The 19,328-nt window shown below is 41.7% G+C and overlaps 1 protein-coding gene across 1 annotated transcript in view; it reads right to left on the bottom strand.

The window, feature by feature from the left end:
* Positions 1 to 19,328, bottom strand: part of znf608 (zinc finger protein 608) — a 65,158-nt gene that overhangs the window by 6,630 nt on the left and 39,200 nt on the right. Inside the window, exons 3-7 of the mRNA XM_085426363.1 lie at positions 12,954 to 13,041; positions 5,345 to 7,784; positions 3,925 to 4,402; positions 2,445 to 2,614; positions 974 to 1,121 (exon numbers count right to left, since the gene is read on the bottom strand). Coding sequence (XP_085282489.1) covers positions 974 to 1,121; positions 2,445 to 2,614; positions 3,925 to 4,402; positions 5,345 to 7,784; positions 12,954 to 13,041 — 3,324 coding nt within the window. The remainder of the gene's footprint in view (positions 1 to 973; positions 1,122 to 2,444; positions 2,615 to 3,924; positions 4,403 to 5,344; positions 7,785 to 12,953; positions 13,042 to 19,328) is intronic.

Raw genomic sequence — 19,328 nt, forward strand, 5'->3', positions numbered from 1 at the left:
GGTCCGTGAGTCGTTTGGTACCGGGCCGCGAGAGTTGAGGCTCAGGTGTGAAATGTATAGTTTTCAGGGTTTTTATCGGTTTTGAGCGTTATTTTGTTATCGTTTTTATCGTTAACTCGGTTTTCCTGGGTCTTTTCACGTGTGTTATGAATAAATCTTCTTTTTTTCAGTACCGGTACTAGTTTTATTTTGTCGTATTTATCCGCGACACCTTAAAGGCCGGTCCATGAAAATAATGTCGGGCATAAACCGGTCCGTGGTGCAAAAAAGGTTGGGGACCGCTGGTCTACAGGATGAGCCAATCACAGTTGATTACAATCTCTGTTAATGTGACATCCTGTTACATTTCTAGGGAGATGCATGTGAGGTTATGGCGTAAGTTAAAGCACAGGGATTCAGAAAGGTTTGTGGTTATGGTGCATCTATGGCATAGATTTATCACAGAAGCTTAAATCTCACTTTAGGCTGTAGCCCCACACAATGATACAAATCTCTATGCTAACCAGGACAAACACACAAAATGTGTTTTCAGTGTTTAAGAGCAAACATCAGGTTGACAACAAAGCTGAAAATCAGCAAAAGGAGTCACGTTAGCAACAGCTTTTTCGGCTTTTTAGTCTGTTTCCACTTTAATATTAGCTTCTCACCCGTTTTGTGCAATTAGAGTAGAAGTATTATTGATGTGTCCACTCCTGAAAACTTGCAACCACTCAACTAATTTTTGCCTCCCTGCACATGATGTGAAGTCATCTAATTGTAGCATGTGCAGGAATAAAATGCACGTTTGATTTTTTTATTTTGAAATCCATCAATCCTGTAGGTAACTGAAGAACTTTCTTAATGCAAGTAACACCATAACTGTAATGTGATTACTATGTTACAGAAAAATGTAATGTGATTCCAGTAACATGTTATTTTGTATAGCATATCTCATTATCTAAACACTGTCTGCGTTTGTTTTGCAGATTCATACCTTGGTAGATGTCGTACTGTCCTGACATCAGATTGTAGCTCATACCCAGGTGTGTGTGATGGTGTGTGTGGAGGTGTCGGGCGAATGACACATGGTTCCTCTCTCTCTCCGTCTCTCTCTCTCCCTCAGGGGATCCCTTCTCACCAGGCTACAAACACACACACACACGCACGCACATACACATACAGACATACACACACACGCTTACACTGTGCCTTTCACTTTTCTGTCTCCATAAGATTTTAGATGTGATCACTATTTTGATCTATTACATTCACATCATGCCAAGAGAAGTTATTTTATATTGACAAAATCAAATCAAGAATTATCTTGGCTAATTTTGCCAAGCTTAAGAAAAAAATGCAAAATTGTATCTCTAGGATTTTTTCAGCAAACAGCAAAAGGTTTGTTTCTGCCTTCTGAAGTGACCCATGTAAGACAAGACATCCTGAAACAGTCATGCCTTTGTTAACAAGTTTGCATGGTGATAGTGTTTAAATACACACATATTCAGGCCTATAATAAGAAGCTAATGAGTAAAATCCAAGTTCAGGTTGGGAGATGTTATATATGAGATAAGCAGCCACCACTTACAGACTAGCCAAAATACCCTTACCAATCCTGGAAGAGCCTGTGGACCACAAACCATGATGTAGGAGGAGCATCTATAGGTTTTAGTGTCAGTCTGAAGTCGAAAAGTAAAGTCAAAAGTTGTGCATGTTTTGTTGCGTACATTGTGTTAGAAGCAACTTGATTCCTGCTTTTCTCCTGTTACCTGCAGGCTACTGTAAAACATTTTTGGTTCTTTAAGCTTTAATATATGCGCCTTAAACTTGTTAAAAAATGAGACTTCTAAGTGTGCTAATATTCAAATGATTTTATTTTTCTTTAACTGTTAAACTTCACAAAGGCTAAAACTGTCTAGGGCACATCTAAACACTCATTTAATGGAATAGAAATATAATCCATCAGACAGTTAACTTATACAGTCAACATTTTGCCGGCTTTACTTTGTGGTTTCCAGGCTGAACTTTATTAATATAATAAGTCCAGTCTTTACGAACCAAATCATTTGCGGGACACCCACATGCAGGGCTTTTAGTATATTTTTCCTCTCTCTCTCTGTTGCTTTGTCTGCAAAGGAAAAACAAAACAATAACCTGATTATAAAAATAATCCTAAAACCTTCTTTGCACATGTATGTGTTGAGGTCGTCACAATAGTTTCCTATTTAGGGGTTTATAAGGCATGTTTATGCCACGCTGATGTTATGTGATGGTCTTCATGAGTGACTGCTTTAAATGCAGAGTGGAATCAAAGCAGGCTACCATTTTTACCCCCATCTTTATCTTTCCCTGAGGTGTTTTTCCTGTCTGAGGAAGATATCAGATCTGTGTCGTGTGAAGGAAAACAAACATCAGAAGTGTGTCGCTGTGAGCTGCAGTGTGGATGTGGCAGTAAAGCCTCTCACAGCAGGTGATTTTCCGTGATACTGATGGCTCTGCTGCTGCAGCAGCTCCATGGCTGAGGATGAGGATGAGTCGCTGCTCTGCTTGCTGCTCACCGCTCCTCCTCTGCCGGGTGGTGTCACCTCCGATTCTTCCCTGCCTGCTGTCTTACCGTACAGAGGATAATGAAAACCTATGACGACAAACACAGAAACAAAGAAACAGGCACACAGTAACTTTACATATCTATAAAAAATACAAATTATATTACCAACTCCAAACCAGTACATTCATTTGCAATACTTAACATGATATATATGATATTTATACTTGCACTTATTAAACTTTATTATAAATCTAAATGAATTGCACTTTACATTTTTAAGAAATACACAACGTAGCTATGTGACACTACTAAAACTCATATATGCAAATTGATATATTTATAATTTGCCACCAAATACTCAAAACCTTTGAATTTTCTGACAGTTATTTCATGGTTCAGGCTTTAAAGAATTAACTAAGCCAAAAATAATCAAGAAAATTTCTTAATATAGTTTTGCATGTTAAGCAAACTCATCTTTTGCTGTATATGAACAAGGAGAATGAACAGACGCAATATATATGAGAGATTATGTTGTGAATTGGAATTCAGTTTCATAAATAAAGGCCTGCTGTTGCAGTTGCCTTTCATACTCCAGTATAGGGGGCAGCATTGTGTGACAATATCCTTTCAGACAAAGGACCCCCAGCCATCCTGCTGAGGCTGAGCTGTCATCAGCTGTGAATGAAGAATGAGTGACTCACCGGAGAAGCAAATTTATATATTGCTCAGTTATGTTCACTGATATTCTCAGTATTCACAAAGTGTTGGGAGATTAGACTATGTGCAGCGGAGCACTGCATAACGTATGTGATGTGTGCAAGTGTACGCACTTCAGACTGCACAGGCAAGTGAACAACCCACTTCTTTTTGTGTGAGGGGAACAAAGAAGAAATGCTTGACTGTTTTATAGTCAGCTCATCTTCCTGGTATCTTAGGATGTTAAAAAGCACAAACCTGATGCGACATGCCAGATAAACACCAGCCTCTGTAATCAGTGAAGGGTATTTTATTTGCTGAATGACAGCAGGTAAAACTCATATGATGGCTAATACTATGTAACTATGCATCTTCACTCATTTAAAAGCCTTTCAGTGATTCAGTTGCAACTAGCACATCAATTCTTGTTATTGCTTCAGCTTAAACTTCAAACTGAATGTTTCAGATGTAGCACTCTACTGTATTTTAATGTGAATACGCAAGTATAAGTGTAAACAAGAACTTTAGCTAAACTACTTAGCTGAGCCGAGACTAAATGGTGGAAACAGAGGTAAATAGCTAACAGTTCCCTAGATTAATTTTTGCATTGTTCCGCCTTTGTCTTCTGAGCTCTTATAACATATTTACCAAAATGTTGAACTACGCCCTTAACATTAACTCAAACCTTCACTCAGTCTTACCTGGGTAATTGTGGACCAGGGTTGGGGATACCCCTCTGTAGGAGCCCCCACTGCTCTCGCACATTGCCAGGTAGGGTTGATAGGAGGAGTGCTGGTACTGAATGTAGGGCTGCTGAGGGGTCATTGGAGGAGAAACTGCCGCCCGGGCACTTTGTGACTCCTCAGACAGCCCTCCCATTGGCTCCTGGCCCTGATCATCCAGCCCTTCCAGCCTGTCTGAATCCTCCGTGTCGATGGCAGGCGGGAGATCGTGCGGTGCATGGACCCTGGCTTTTTTAGCATCTGCACCCACAACTCCTCCTCTTTCTCCTCCACCTCCTCCTCCTGAAGTCATCTTGGCTCCGGCAGGCTCCATGGTAGCTCCCCATTCTTTTCCACTGTCTGATTCGCCCTCCTCAGCCTCCTCCCCATGCTGACTCTGTAGCTCTGAGTATTTGCTGTGAGCGAGGCGGTGAGCCCAGGTGGGGCCGTCTGAGGGCTAGATCGATGGGGACAAGTGTTGGTGCTACTTGCAGTGTTTCCCCTATAATTCTTTGTTAACAGTGGTGGGTGGGAGTCATTTTGGGGTTGGTTCAACTCCAGTCCACGTCTGTCCCAGTTTGTGTTTACACGGGTAGTCGAAGGGCTAAAACTAAATGCCTTTTTTTGGATTAAGTCTAAATGTTATCTCTTTGTCTCTTGGGATTTTTGGAGGAAAAGCAAAGCAAATTTATGACTTTCATTGCACATTTTCTTTTTAACAGGGGTGGAAAATTTCTTGTTGCGGCGGCCCACCGCTGCTGAATGACTATAGAGGAAACACTGAGTGAACAGAGCCATAGACAGACCATCTATCACTGGCTCTGGGTGTGATGTTGATGAAGGATGACGACGTTTCAACAGCAGGCGGCCATTCAGAAGTGGGATGTGAAGACTGTGGCGTCCCTCTCAATGACACGAATCAAGACACGCCTCACACATGATCAAGTGCAGAATTTAGGCCAAGAAAAAAAAGAACCTACCCTCCCCAACGCAGCTTTCGCTCAATTTGTACAGCCTTTGTTTGTTTTTTCTTTTTTACATCAGCATGGCTAGAGTCAGCGATTAATCGCATTGTGAGAAGACATGGGTTACAAATCTGTACAAGCTTACAGGTTAGAAAGGGGTTTTTTTTAGCTTCTTTACAGCTAAGGTGGTAATTCTCTCTCTAAACATCAAAATCGTTTGCCTCCATCAAATCAAACAATTTTGAACGAAGTAGCATGTTAAAGTAGAGCTACACCACCACAGAAGCCACATGGTCTTTTTTTATTAGCACCTATTGGTTTAGCTGTACACACTGTGTGATTAATCTCTTTGTGACACTCAACAGCAGTCATTAAAGCACACCAACAACACCATCAGCGGCGGCGGCAGGTTATAGACACAGGGAGAAACTTACACTGGAAAAGGAAACATTTGAGTCCAGATCTGTCTGACTGTTTGGGTTGTGGAGTGATGAAGAAGAGGAAGAGGAGGGTGACTTGATGTCATCACAGTCTTTCATTGAGACCTGGTGCTGGTCCACCATGCCACTGTGCACTGACTTTATGCCCAGGCTCTGTCCCCTTTCTCCCCTCTCACTCATCTCTACATAGGACAGGACAGGTTTGGGACAGCAACCTTTAGCACCGTCTGGACCTTTACCTAGCATGGGTCCACCAGCTGAACACCCAACCATATGTTTAACTTCCTCACTGTCTCTCACAGTCTGTGCCCTCTGCTTGGCACTGGATGTCTGGTCACAGCATTTGGAAGATAATAACAGTTTTTGGTCCATGTACAGTCCCCTTGAATACTGGCCATAATATAGGGACTGGGCCAAAGCTGTCTGGGTCTGACTCATAGCCAGCTGTAGCTGAGACTGAGGTGGTCCGTCACCTTTCTTGGAATCAGAGAACTCGTGGGAGGAGTTTTTATCCTCCTCTTTCATTTCTTCTTTTCTGTCTTTCCCCTTGCAGTCGTGGGCTGAGCTTTTGTGGAAAGTCATGTTGCTGCTGTTCTGCCTATCTGACTGCATGTATCCTGACAGGTAGTAGGGCTCATAACTATGGTAGTACGGGGACTGAGGGTCTTTTGATGACGGGGTGCATGCTGTGGGTGGAGTTTTACCAGAGTTACTATGGTTGCTGTTGGAGCTCACCTCGGAAGAAGTTGAGGAGCCAGACTTGGATCTGATTCCATCTGACCGACATTCGGAAGATCCCCCATCATCTGCAGCATCTGAGATGTCAGAGTAGGCGGGACTGTTATTCTTGCTGCTGCTGTCTGCTGTACCCAGGCAACTACCACTTGCATCAAGGCGTGATGAGCTACCAATAGAGGGACTGGGGGCATTGTCAGTAAAGGTGTAGACCTTGTCGGCCTCAGCACGAATACTGGCCATCCTGCTCTCTTGGCTCTCACTGAGTCCATTCATTACATCCTGCTTGCTGAGGTGTTCCTTTAGAAGGCTTCCAGAATTCTCTTTCACCCCAATTTTAGACCCAACACCATCATCCATTTTTATTCCACTGCTGTCTCCATTAGGTGTTCTCACTGCATCTTTGTTATGTTTGTCTTTAAGTCTCCGCTTTTCTTTTTTCCTGGTCTCCTTGCAGGTGACCAGCGTAGCTTTGACCAGGCTTGGCTCTACAACAATGCTTAACTTTGGCTTGATGGGTTTCAAAGGAAGATTTTTACTAGTGAGGCCTACAGCTGCCATAGGAGATGGCTGCTGTGAGTTAACAGCATCTGCTGTGCTGGATGGATATGTTGTGTTGGGTATGGCGATAAGTTTAGGGGGAGCAGGGGCTGGAGCAATTGGCCGGTTGGTCCTTGACTTGGACAGCTTCTCTACCTTCCCGTTGGCCTTCTTGCCCTTATCACAGGCATTTCCCTTTTTCTCGATCAAACCTTCAGCTTCCAGTTTGGGCATCTCGACTGAGGAGTTCCTGTCTGGGACCATGCAGTTCTCCAGAACCACAGTCATGTTTGATATGATTGGCAGATTGCTAAGGTCATCAATTAGACCATCTTTTAGCAGTGAGGTTCTTCTGGTTTTGGAGTTGGCTGTGGGGCTGTGGTCGGTACTGAGAAGAAGTCGTCTGTTTTTAGGTGACCCCACTGTGGTCACCTTATACAGAGGAGCATTTTTCTTTGAGGAGCTGTTGGTATTAGTGCTGTTGTTTGTCTCTGAGAGGTCATATGTCATGTTGCTGATGCTGTCCTCGCAGTCTGATAGCCGTTCTTCGCTCTCCCCATCCTTCATGGGTTCCAGTTCAGGCTTCCGCTGCTCCTCAACCTCCAGGTGTGCATGCGTCTGGTGGTAGCGCAGGCCATTGATGTGCTTATAGCGCTTAGTGCAGTTTGGGTGGGGGCAGTCAATGAGGATGGGTGGTGGTGGTGATGAAGCACAGCCTCCTCCTGGATCCATAAACGATGGGTCAGATTTACCCTGTGGTGTGGACGGGGCGCTTCGGGATTTTGCACGAATCCTCTTCCCATTGCCATTTTTAACGTCATCTGAGGACACCAGGCTGAGATCCAAGTCAGATGGTGGCTTGTTCTTTCGCTTCCCAGATGAGAGAGAGGCTGGTTTCACTTCCTCCACAGTGAAGAAAGAAGGAGGTGCTCGGCAGTTGCTGTTGATGAGGTTAAGACTGCCTCTTCTTCCTTTGCTGTGGATAGGTGCAGCTGTTCCGGCCACACCACCTCCGCGGCTCCTGTGCTGAGACAGACCACGGACTTTGGCAGCAGGGGTCGGCTCTACACAGGGTCGATCGGCCATGGCAATTCGCATACGCTTTCCCCGGCCACGACCACCTGGTAACTCAGGGTCACTGGAGGGTGATTCACAAAACCTAGACAGAGGAGGAAAAAAACAATGAACTAAGTAAATTCCCTTTGATCAAATAACAGTCATACTAATCAATTAATCAAAAGCCCTTGATTAACTGATCATCTTTAAGTGTGACTAACTCTACAAAAGCAGAGTTTCTGACAGTTTTGAGGTGGGTAATAACACAATTCAATCGAGAAAAGACTTCTACAGCTGATCTTAGAGCTTTGAGAACGAACAGTTATTGCCCATAAATCTGGAAACGGTTAAAAGGCCATTCCCAAACAATTTGAGGCCCATCATTCTACCATAAGAAAGATTGTTCACAAATGGAAAAACATTCCTGGGAAAGTCCCAAAGAAGGATGTTCCAGCAAATTCACCCTAAGATCTGTCACGATCCTGGGTCTTATGACCCAGTGTTTTGAGTTTTAGTTCATTTTGATGTTTATAGTATGTTTAAGCTCATTAGGTCTCCTATGTTCATTTGCTTATTAGTTCCCCCTTGTGTTTCCAACCCATGTTAAGTCTCCCCTGCTCTTCATGTGTTTCATGTCTGTGTCTTACGTTGTCAAGTTCTGGTTGTCATGTCTGCGTCTCATTATGTTTCCTATTTTATTTTGAAGAGATCTTGTGTTTTTATTTTATGGTTTATGTTTTGAGTCCTTTGTTGTACTGTTTCTTGTTTCCCTAGGTCTCAGTTATGGTTATCATAGGTTTAGTTCTTTGGCTTTGTAATATGGCTTCCCTGTGTTCCATGTTGTGTCTACTGTGACGTTTTTGTACCATGTTTCAGGTTCCTACTGTATGTTCTGTCTCCCCAGTTGCTGTTAAGTTTACATGTCTAGAGTTCAGTCAGTGTGTTTCCTGTTTTACTTTGGAGGTCCGTGTCTCATGTCAGTGTTTCTAGTTTTGCTTCCTTTGTCTCGTCCAGCCTGATTACTCCCAGCTGTGCTCTCCTTCTGTGTCTTGTTCCCTCGTTATCCCTCTGTGTATTTGAGCCCTGTGTTTCTCTTTGTCAGTGTCGTAGTCCCCCTCATGGCTGTGTTTCCCTGTGTCAGTTTATCCATGCCCCAGTTTAGTTTTGTTATATTTTTGTGCCATTCTGCAATAAAGCAGCTTTTTGAGTTTTATTCCTGCGTGGTGAGTTTTGCGTTTGGGTCCTTCTCTTGCCTGCACACAGCCGAAACATGACAAGATCAGACAATGTAATACTGCCAAAAGACAAGAGCTACTTCTACAGGTCTCTGTTAATCAAGGTGTTATATTGGTCAACTCAAAGTCCAGACTGTGACAAGTCTGCAATGCTCTGAACTTTAAGACCTCAATTAACTGAAGCCACGATGTAAAAAAGAGTGGGACAAAATTTTTGACAGTCATGTGAAAGACTGATAAAAGGACTTCTGGTTGACTTGTCCCAAAGTTCAAATCATTTGACTGGAGTAATCCTGGGCACGTTAAGTACAACAAAAAAATATAGTGTCAAGTAATAAATCAGATAAGACATGTGAGAGGACAGTTGTGCACTTCCAAAAACAACCCACACTGATGCCACAAAATACATAAAAATAATTAAACTCATTCTGCTCTGCGAAAGCAGCCTTTGTGTGAGTTAGAGAGGGAAGGTTATCCAGAAGGTAACTCTTTAAGTTCTGAATAATAGAAAAACAGAAATAGGAGAATGAGCAACTTAAAAAGTAACTGTGGAAAGTGCAATTTGGGTTAGTTAAGTTAGTAAGAAACTCTTTCAACATTGTACTTCCAAACAGTTTGCTTTGATTTTACTCTTCCACACAAGGAAATATGCTTCGAAAGTGAGAAAAGAAATTGCTTAAAGATGACGGCTGTGCTGTGATTTTGGCTCCAATAACATGTAAAATAATGAGACACAACAGAAGGTTTCTTACTTTTGTCTCTCTCGTACTGTGCTTACTAATGAGGATGAAGAGGGGTTGTCCTCTGATTGTTGGTGTTTTCCATCTAATACTGTAGGGTCTTTACCCTACAACACTGACTTGAGGTGACTGTTGCTGTAAACTATGAACTGAATGCTATTCAGGACAGCCCTAGTGTTGTTGTATTTGTAGAATATATATTCCATTATTTATTGTTGAGGTCATGACATCTTCCTTAAATCCTGAGCTGAAAACAAGATTCTCTTTTTCATGTCCATGCTTTTGTTCCTGAAAGGTTTTCATTTTTTATACCAAGAACAGCTTGTTCATATCATTACCCAAACTGAACTCCAGAATCAGACAGAGACCCCATGAGATAACATATTACCATTCAAGGCTCATCTGAACCAATTTACCCAGTCGTCAGGCATAAAAATCGACTTTTTTCTGTACAAAGCCTGCTCCTCTTTTGATAACATAAAAAAATCCTGTACAATCCACAGTTATCTCTGTATTTGATATGGAGACATTTTGTATTCACTTGCCGTCCCTTCTACTTTGAAGTCTTTTGATGCTGTTTACCTCGGTGCCTAGCATCTTAACACTGGAGATGCTTTTCCACACTCGGATATTGTTATTCATATCAAAAACCTGTCTGCTGTGATGAGAAAAATGCCTCACTTTATGTTTATCCGCAGTGTAAAGCATGGCTTTAGACGCCGGACTCTGAACCTTGCATCGGAGCTGGCCTTCTAATGCATTAATTATGACACGTTATCACAGGACTGATTTGTGTTAAATACCCAGTGAATAAATTCTGACCTTGGAAAAAGAGTTTTGGGTATTAATCACCTTATTAATGGAACGGACTGCAGAGCACGTTGAGACTAGACTTTCTCGTCTCCCTCTGTGATTTTAAAACGATGATATCTCACATTTTCTGTGATGTTTGTAATTGCTTTTTTCTCCATCAGTGTGTCCCTGAATGTCACAGAAGCAGCCGGAACATGCAACTGAAATTTTATGTATTTTCCTTTGACATTTCAAGGATATCTCTTCTATTTAAAACGTGTTTTTTAATCAACTGAGTGATGATGCTTTCCGACCACTCAACTTTTTAATAATCTGAAACTTATTTTTGATATTTCATCCAATTTTAGTTAAATCTTTCAGCTGCGTTTTCACTCAAAAATGGATGAATCAATCATAGAAGAGGAAGGGTTTTATTCCATTGAATTATATAACAAAACCCAGATTTGGTCACCATTGACAGACGTCCACACTGATGAGAACCCGAATGAATTTGGTGCCCGTTTTCTGAGATTAAGCAGTAATTGCCATGACAACAATCGTTTACATACAGGGTTGATAATTGAGAGGTTTCATCGGAGCGAGGAGGGACTGTCACATTTTCCACTCAACAATTACAAAAACCACTCATCGTTTATGAAACTGTTGAGATGTAGAGTGGAGAGCGTTTTTGTTAAAGCTCATCACAACAGCTGACAGCCCCAAAGCCATTTGAGCCCTTTTATCATTTTAGCAACATTAAAGCACTTTGAAGAAATAGGTGCTCTTTCCAGTTAATCAAATAAACAATCAGCAGCAAATAAAAGCCAATAACAATAAAATGATGAAACAAAACGCGATGGATCAAACAGGGAAATAAACCAGGCAGCAGTATGCCCTTAAGTGTGTTTACAGTGGGAATATGAATTGCTTGGGGCCTGATTTCAACAGTAAATGTCTGAGAGCTTATAAGAGAAACACACTGCGAAGCTCACAACCCAGCTTAGCAAACCAAATTGATGTTTTGAAAACCGAAATTCATACTAAACTACTGCTATAACCTTCAGCGCAGAGAAAAAAAACTGCTGCAAAAACCTCCTGGTGACTGTATTAAGCACCACATTAGCAGGCAAGGCTCTCTATTTAATCTTTAATAATACCTTTCTTTTTTGTCTAAATGGAAGTGAAAGACAGATCAAAATGAGCTTCCACCTAAAGACCTGACTTCTAGTTTTGAAATGTTAATGAAAATTATTTCACCACAGATGCCATCCTTGAGTAAGGAACCATCTTTTAGAAACTTAAAGTAAAGAAGGTCCAACACATTTTTCATTGATTAGTTTTTTCTTTGTCTGTCTGTCTTTTTTTGGCCTAGACTACTGAAACTTTTCTCTGGAAAAATCAATTCATTGCCATTGCAAACAACCCACACAATGCACTGTGGCGTGGGACCAGTACCAAACTGAAGTATAAAATTTAATGTGATATAAGTCCTGGAAAGGAGAATGGCCTGACATGATTTATAGCGGTCAGCAGCTCCAACCAAACCTCCCACTTGATTTGTCTGAGCTCCACTAGTCTTGTGTGTTTCAGTGTGAGTAAAGTTTGTCTTACATATTAGAGGAAGACTCGGCACCAGAGCATATGAACTTTGACAGGGGGACATCAATTCACTTTGCTATTTCATTAAAACACTCCCACACACAGCAAATAGATACACATGACTACTATCATTACTGTTGTTATGGATAAATAAGCTACTTGAAAGCATATCACAAACAAACGCACACAGTATGCTCATACAGAAATGTATCCACAGACACAAAGTGCAAAATATCTCTCTTAGACTGCAAAGTGTAGAAAGCAGGAGATACATTTTCTCACAGACACAGTTAGTGTCTGTGAGTGCAGAATATTCTCAACATGTTTCCATTTGTTTTGCAATTGTTAAGTGATATGATGCATCAGAGCTAGCCTCACAAGCTGACGAATCTCTTCTTAGCTCCGAAGCAATGAGAGGGGTGCATCTCAAAATCTCTTGCCTAGGACCATCTGCTCCAAAGTCAGCGTCCTCCTCAGTCATGCTGGTTAGCGCTGTCGCTGCAAAAACACTAAGCTGTTAACTGAATAACTTGAGCTGCAGCAACTGCTTTTCTACTGTAATTGAGCACTCAATGCACTTTATGCAACAGGCCTAATTCACCCAAGCACTTTTTTTCCACACTTATGTGCGTTCTATCTAACATTCACACACATTCGCACTCCAGAGAGCAACTTGGTGTTCAGTATCTTGCCCAGAAGCGCTTTGGCATGCAGAGTGGAGCAGCCAGGCATTAAACCACCAACCTTCCAGCCTGCTCTACCTCCTGAGCAACAGTCACCCCATAACGTAGATCAGCAGAATTTTGCTGAAGGAGCACAGTGACCTTTTCGGCTGGGCCTGGACCCCAAAAGCCTGTCTACAGTGCTGGATAGAGGCAAGAAAAGAAAGTAAATAGTAAATGTTACCTTGGAGGAGCCCAGTCGTGTTTGGTGCAGTCTAACAGAGTTCCCACGTAGGTTCTCTTCCTCCACGTCACATTCACCACCAGCACACCTGTCAGCCGCAGAGGAAAGGGACGGCAGTCAGCATTGGATTCACTGACAAGCCTATATATCAGAGTTTGGCATAGAGTTCAGAACACAACCCCCCCCCCCACTCAGCATCCTAGATAAAAATAATTGTTTGGCCCAAAAGTGTCTCACATCTGCAGTTTTCTTTGGACCACATTTGGCTTTGATTGACTGCACTGGCTCAGGGAGAGACTTGTTGCCTCGACTCAGCCACAGTTACACTTTACACGTGCCAGATGTTCGGTCTGTTGTGACACACCACGATTGTCACAACCCATATTACTACGTTATGCTCGCCTCATTACTGTTGGCCCACACAACAAGTGCTGTAACTAAGTTGTACTTGCCAAAACGAGTCCAGATCAAGCCCAGATGTGACTGGAACGAAGGCTTTAATTTACAAGGGTGTTCAGCTACAACGCTGTTCTGAAATATACACACTCACATGCACACATTTAGAGGAAATAAGATCTCAAAAGTGATTTTTATACAGATATTTGACATATCAAACAGTGACACAGGTGTGTTGAAAGATCTGCTGAAGTGATTTTACAGCATATCAACTGTGTCTGAAAGAAGCGTTCACCTTTTTTCACCCTTTTCCAGGCCCTCTGTGGAGCCACGGAAATTCTCATTTTTCTGTTCTGGCTTTTATCTAAAGACGAACGTGTAATGAATGATGAAACAATAAAATGGAGCAGACCGCATTTTAGAGGAGAGAAAAATCGCTGCGATGAGCAGACATCTGAGAACAGCAGCAGTTAATAGTGTGGAAATAAAAAGCCGTGGCAACCTGAAGGACGGAGTTCAGGCTTTTAAGAATTGTTTTCAAAGTGCTTCACGTTGTTTTGCTACAGCCTGTGAAATCACTCGGTCTGATATTACTCAGGAACATCCTCGGAGGAAAAATACAGTCTTACATTCTTGTCAGGTTTTTGTATGGAAGAAATATTTAGTCTTCAAGGTTTAAACTCTAATCTGAAGACGCTTTAGCCATCTGAAATAAATGCCTCTCTCTTCTCTCTCGCTCCCAGACTGACATTTGAAAACCATTAACCTCCGTTTTGTGATGCGCCAGCGGCAACGCCAGGCAAATCAAATTTTGGACGCATTACAGCTTTAAAACGAGGCTTGACTGCAACACACGACTCCCCGCTCTTCAATTATGTCTGATAGCCGCCACCTTCACAGAACACTCTCACAGATAAATGAGAGGCAGGAAACGCAGCCAAGAAGGTGGATGTGATCAGGCGGAGGCCCTAAAATCTCCAGTTAAAATCTCCACTTAATGAACTGGACGGATTTCATTAGTCAAGAACTTAACCCTCATAATTTCCACTTTAAATACTCCAACAAGGCTTTGATCAAATGTATTTTCTACTTTGTTCAGCCAGGTCCTGTCTCATTTTCATGCCAAACTGGAAAAGGAATGTTTAGGAATGCAGGAACGTTTAAAAACACGAGAAGGTCTGACGTGTAAAATGAAACAGATTAGTGTTATCGACCACATTAACTCGTTGGTAATAAAAGTCAGATTTCCTCAGGTTGTATCCTCCAATTTAAGCAGCTTTCAAATGACAAATTCAGTGGTTTTATCAGAGGTTGTTCGACTGACTACTACACCAAATGACTTTTCAAGCATTTTTAGTGTTGCAGACATCCAACGCTGCAATGAAAAGCTCGCTGTTTTGCTAAAGCTGTAGTGTGCCTCCATCATCTCGATCATGCAGTATAAGGCAGTCATAAAAACCGGTCTTCTCATCTTGACATTCAGATGACTATGAACACGTTTATCTTCTTTCTATCTTCTTGTGTTCACACTGTGCAGTTGGATTCAAAGCAATAAAAGTGAGCACATCAACGGAAGATCAATACATCAAGGAGCACTCAGACTCCAATCAGCAGAAGTCCTGTGAGAGAAAGCTCTCTAGACATGGTCTCAGAGTCTCTAAATGACTTCTTAGGAGAGCAAACGCTCAGATTTGGCTCAGATGCAGCTGATTTCACAGTGAGCAATGGAAAAAAGACATAAGAGCATGACCAATACAGGGGTTTTTAAGACTGATTCTTTTTTTTGTTTCTTTCAGACACATGAAACAGATTTCCCTAAAACTTTAATGCATTGGTGTCCAAACCCAGGCCTCGAGGGCCGGTGTCCTGCAGGTTTTACATGTGTCCTTGATCCATCACAGCTGATTTGAATGGCTAAATTACCTCCTCATCATGTCTTGAAGTTCTCCAGAGGCCTGGTAATGAACTAATCATTTGATTCAGGTGTGTAGACCCAAGGTGAGATCTAAAACCTGAAGGACGTTACAGAGTGCCCTCTGGTGGACAAACTATGCAATGTTAACACATCTAAAATGGCTGAAGGGTGTTTCTCTTCTCCTTTTTTTACTTTTTATTTTTATTTACACATAAAAGTGAGGAACCTTCTAGTGGCCAGCAGAGCCTTGTGGAAACGATCAAACATCCCTGCTACCACTGTGTCGCTGAAAGTCTCCAATGGTTCTTCCTTTTCTTGTTTTGCCGAGAGCGTCCTCCCTTTCTGCAACTGCTCTACTGAAGGTAGGCCAGGTTGACAGACATAGCTGTGACATAACTCTGGACTCTCTGTGAAGCAATGGGACTGACCTGGGTCTGTGAGCACCAACTCCCAGGGGTGAGACGGACTGGAGAATGCTGTATGCGAGCAACTGAGTATGGACATCAGTCAGCAAAATACAAACATCCACATGCCTGCCCAAATTGGCTACATTGCTGTACAGGCAATGTGTAATGTATGCAGGAAATATGAGCAGACAAAAGGTCAACTACCAGAAAAACTGTGCAAAGCTCGCTCCCACTTCTCGGGTTCAACTCGGCATGGAAGTGGACTGTGTGTTCTACAAGCTGGGCAGCTAAGCTGAGCACTGGAGTGATGCGTAAGATGCATGTTACATGCAGATTTCACAGAGACTCAGAAAAGTCCTTTGGGGAGTCAACATAGCTATCTGTGACAGCTGGGATAGACTCCACGACCCTCACACAACCATGAGCTGGATGATGGATGGATGGATTTTTCATTTATCAGCTGTTACAAATGACGATACCGACGTTTCTCCACAGTCACTTGGACTCAAGCCCACTGAAATAAGGTGTATATAAGAGCTGGTTTAGCAATAAGAGTTAAAAGATGGAAAAACAGTGGTCAGCAGGGGCCAATTCCTCTGGTTAAAAAAACAGAAAAATAAAAACTGAAGTTATAGACGAAAATAATCCCACTGCTTCTGATATGTAAACACTATCCCGATGATTTTTTTATGTCAGTGACGAGTTTCAAGTCTTATTGAACACTGAAAGGTTTGTATTCATGTAACGCAGTCTGTTATCCGTGCAGCATAATGACACTGAAACTAGTTTTCGACTGCCAGCTGAGATTCTTTCTCTGCAGTCTTGAGCCTCAAATGGAGGTAATGCAAGTACAGATGCTCCCCGAGGACTGGAAACAAACCACTGCAAATATGTGAGAAACTGCTTGCTGAGTGCATTCCTCGGTATGCCTCTGTATCTTCTGAGACTATAAAGGTTTGGATATAGCTGTAAATAAAATCCTCTCTTGATTCTGTTCAGTCACTAAAAGTTCATTTAGAGGCCAGGTGTGGGTTTTTGGAAGCTGTGTAAAGCCCAGGGGTGCAGCTGCATAAAGCTCTCACCAGTAAAGCAGATTTTTAAATCATCAGAGTTATAAAGCTACATATACACATGGCTCCGCTGCATAAAAGTCAATATTTGTAGAACTGCAGGACAACATGTATAAGCCTCATTTAAATTCTCATCACAAATGTACACAAACAGCCCAAAACAACATGGTTTGAGGGCACATCACCACTCATTAGTCGTGTTAGTGAGAAAAAGGGCCAAGAAGACATGCAATTTAACCAATTTGCAACACTGACGACTCTCTTCAACAGCAGAACACAGTTATTTTATCATAATTATCAAAATGTAACATCAGAATCATGCTCAATAATACATTTATGAAGCATATTCTGAAATAGGCTCAGCAGATGAGACTCAAATTAAAGAAAAAAATGACTAAAATGTAAAGAACTGGTCCAGTGTTTGATATGCTCCCACCTGACTAAACTGTCACTGGCTGGACAACTGGCAATTTTACATTCACAATACAAAACGCACAGCAGGACCAATCCATTACTGGCAGCAGGAGGTATTTTCACATAACTGACTTCTGGCTTAATTATATTTAAATTTACTGAACTTACTGAACAAACTAATTGACACCATCTCAAAGACGCCAACAAGATGTGTGTAAGCTTCACAGTTTTCAAATCACAGCCGTCAACAAGGAACATTACGTAAAAACACTAGTCTTACACCTGCACTTTTTTGAGTGGCCAACAGGGGGCGTTTCCTGTGGATGCAGATATTAGCCTGGTGGCATAAAGGCTATAGGAAAATGACCCTTTGGCTTTCCCTGATTAATGACTAAGACTATGATTAATGAATAAGTTTATGTCCTCAGTCACTAGTTTTAGTTAAATAAGTTTTATTTAACACAGCACGATGTTTATTTATAAATTAGGGACCCCATTATAGTCAAAATGGAGAATAAAGCAGGGTGTGCTGTACCACATGACTGACAGGTAGCTGTTGCATTAGCGTGAAGTGTTCCTTGTTTTCTCAGTCAGATCCACCTCTAGTTTGTCACATCTGGCTTCAAAACACCAAAATAGCAGTGCCAAAGGGACTTTTCAAATGTGCAATATCACAGAGGCTATTTTTATCTTCTTTAATACAGTCTGTGGTAAATAAAGCAGCTACAAGCTGGATGTGACGCCCTCTCTAAATGGAAAAACGGCTCAGAGACTTTTGCTATGATTTTACTGAAACAACTGAAAGGCACTTTGAGTTCACGTTTCATTTCTTTTTTAAATGCCGCATAAATAAAATTGACTGAACTTGACTGAGACATTCATCATACAAAAATTAAGCTCATAAATGAACCTTTTGGGATGAAATTTTTAAAGATATCTGTGTAAGCTGTAAAACAATACCACAAGACATTATTTTTCTATCAGGTTTTGTCTTATTTTACCTGCAGGGTGCATCCTTGCTGCTCATCATTCTTTTATAAATACCGGTTTATGCGTTATATAAATGGCATTTGCATGATTTTTGTGTGTATGCATCATTTATACATCTGGCCCCTGGTGTGCAGCTGAGGAGCACTGATTAAAGCGAGCCGTGCGCAAAGACAAGAATGTGGCGTTCAAGCCAAATTTCAAAATAAAAAGTCAGAGGGTCTCTGACAGCTGGTCTGACTAATAAGACAGCTGAGATGATGAGGTCAACACAGGGAGGTTGACGCATACTGTGTACAAAGAAAGGGTTTTGTTTGACCTAAAAACATAAACAGACATTTTAAACTGGCTTTCCTGTAAATCAGTATATGTCTGTAATGTGCAGGCAGCGGTCCTCGGAGTCAAGAAACAGCCGTGATGAGCTGGTTTGGTCATTTGTAACTTTAAATAGCAGAAGCAAGAATCTCAGATACTCATCACGATACAGTGATGATGCGACTGTATCACAATATAGTGACTCATTACATTATAAGACAGTCAGTCAGCTACATACAGTGATACAATGAGTCAGATTGGAAGAGGAATCGGTTTGAAATGCCAAATTCCACAAATCTCCAGAGACTGATTGGATGGATTCAGCTCTCAAGTACTCAGCGCAAACGAAGGCATGAAGTCATTAGCGTGAAGTCAATGAACAGAAGCAACCACGATGCACCCGCTGGGCCAACGTTAGCACTGATGACTTATAGATCCTTGGTGTGGATCTTGCAATCCTCATCAGGATCACCTACAGTGGAAACACGTCTCACATCAAGTCTACACATACACTGCAAGAGACCTGATGATGATGATGATGAGCGCTTGAACAATGGAGGAGTAAGCAATACGATACTGCTGCATCAACATATCTAAACCATATCTAAAAGAGCTAATGTCACTTCTAGTTTAATCTTTCATGAATTTCTTGATATCTTATTGCAGGCCCACGTGGATGTGAAAAATCTACTTCTTCAGTGCTGCATTGCTTGCAATAAAGAAATGAGCAGCAATAAAGTAATAGAACAAGTCAAGCAGACAGTAAAACAAACTGATGGTTAAATAATAGTTGCACAAGGACAAGGATAAAAGGGTACAAGATGTAGGATGAAGTAGATGAAATATGTAGAAACAAAGTCCAAAGTGCAGC

The sequence above is a fragment of the Rhamphochromis longiceps genome, linkage group LG12 (assembly GCF_057381845.1).
Source record: "Rhamphochromis longiceps isolate RC_006_pf linkage group LG12, R_longiceps_female_GT1.1, whole genome shotgun sequence".
NCBI classification, from domain to species: domain Eukaryota; kingdom Metazoa; phylum Chordata; class Actinopteri; order Cichliformes; family Cichlidae; genus Rhamphochromis; species Rhamphochromis longiceps.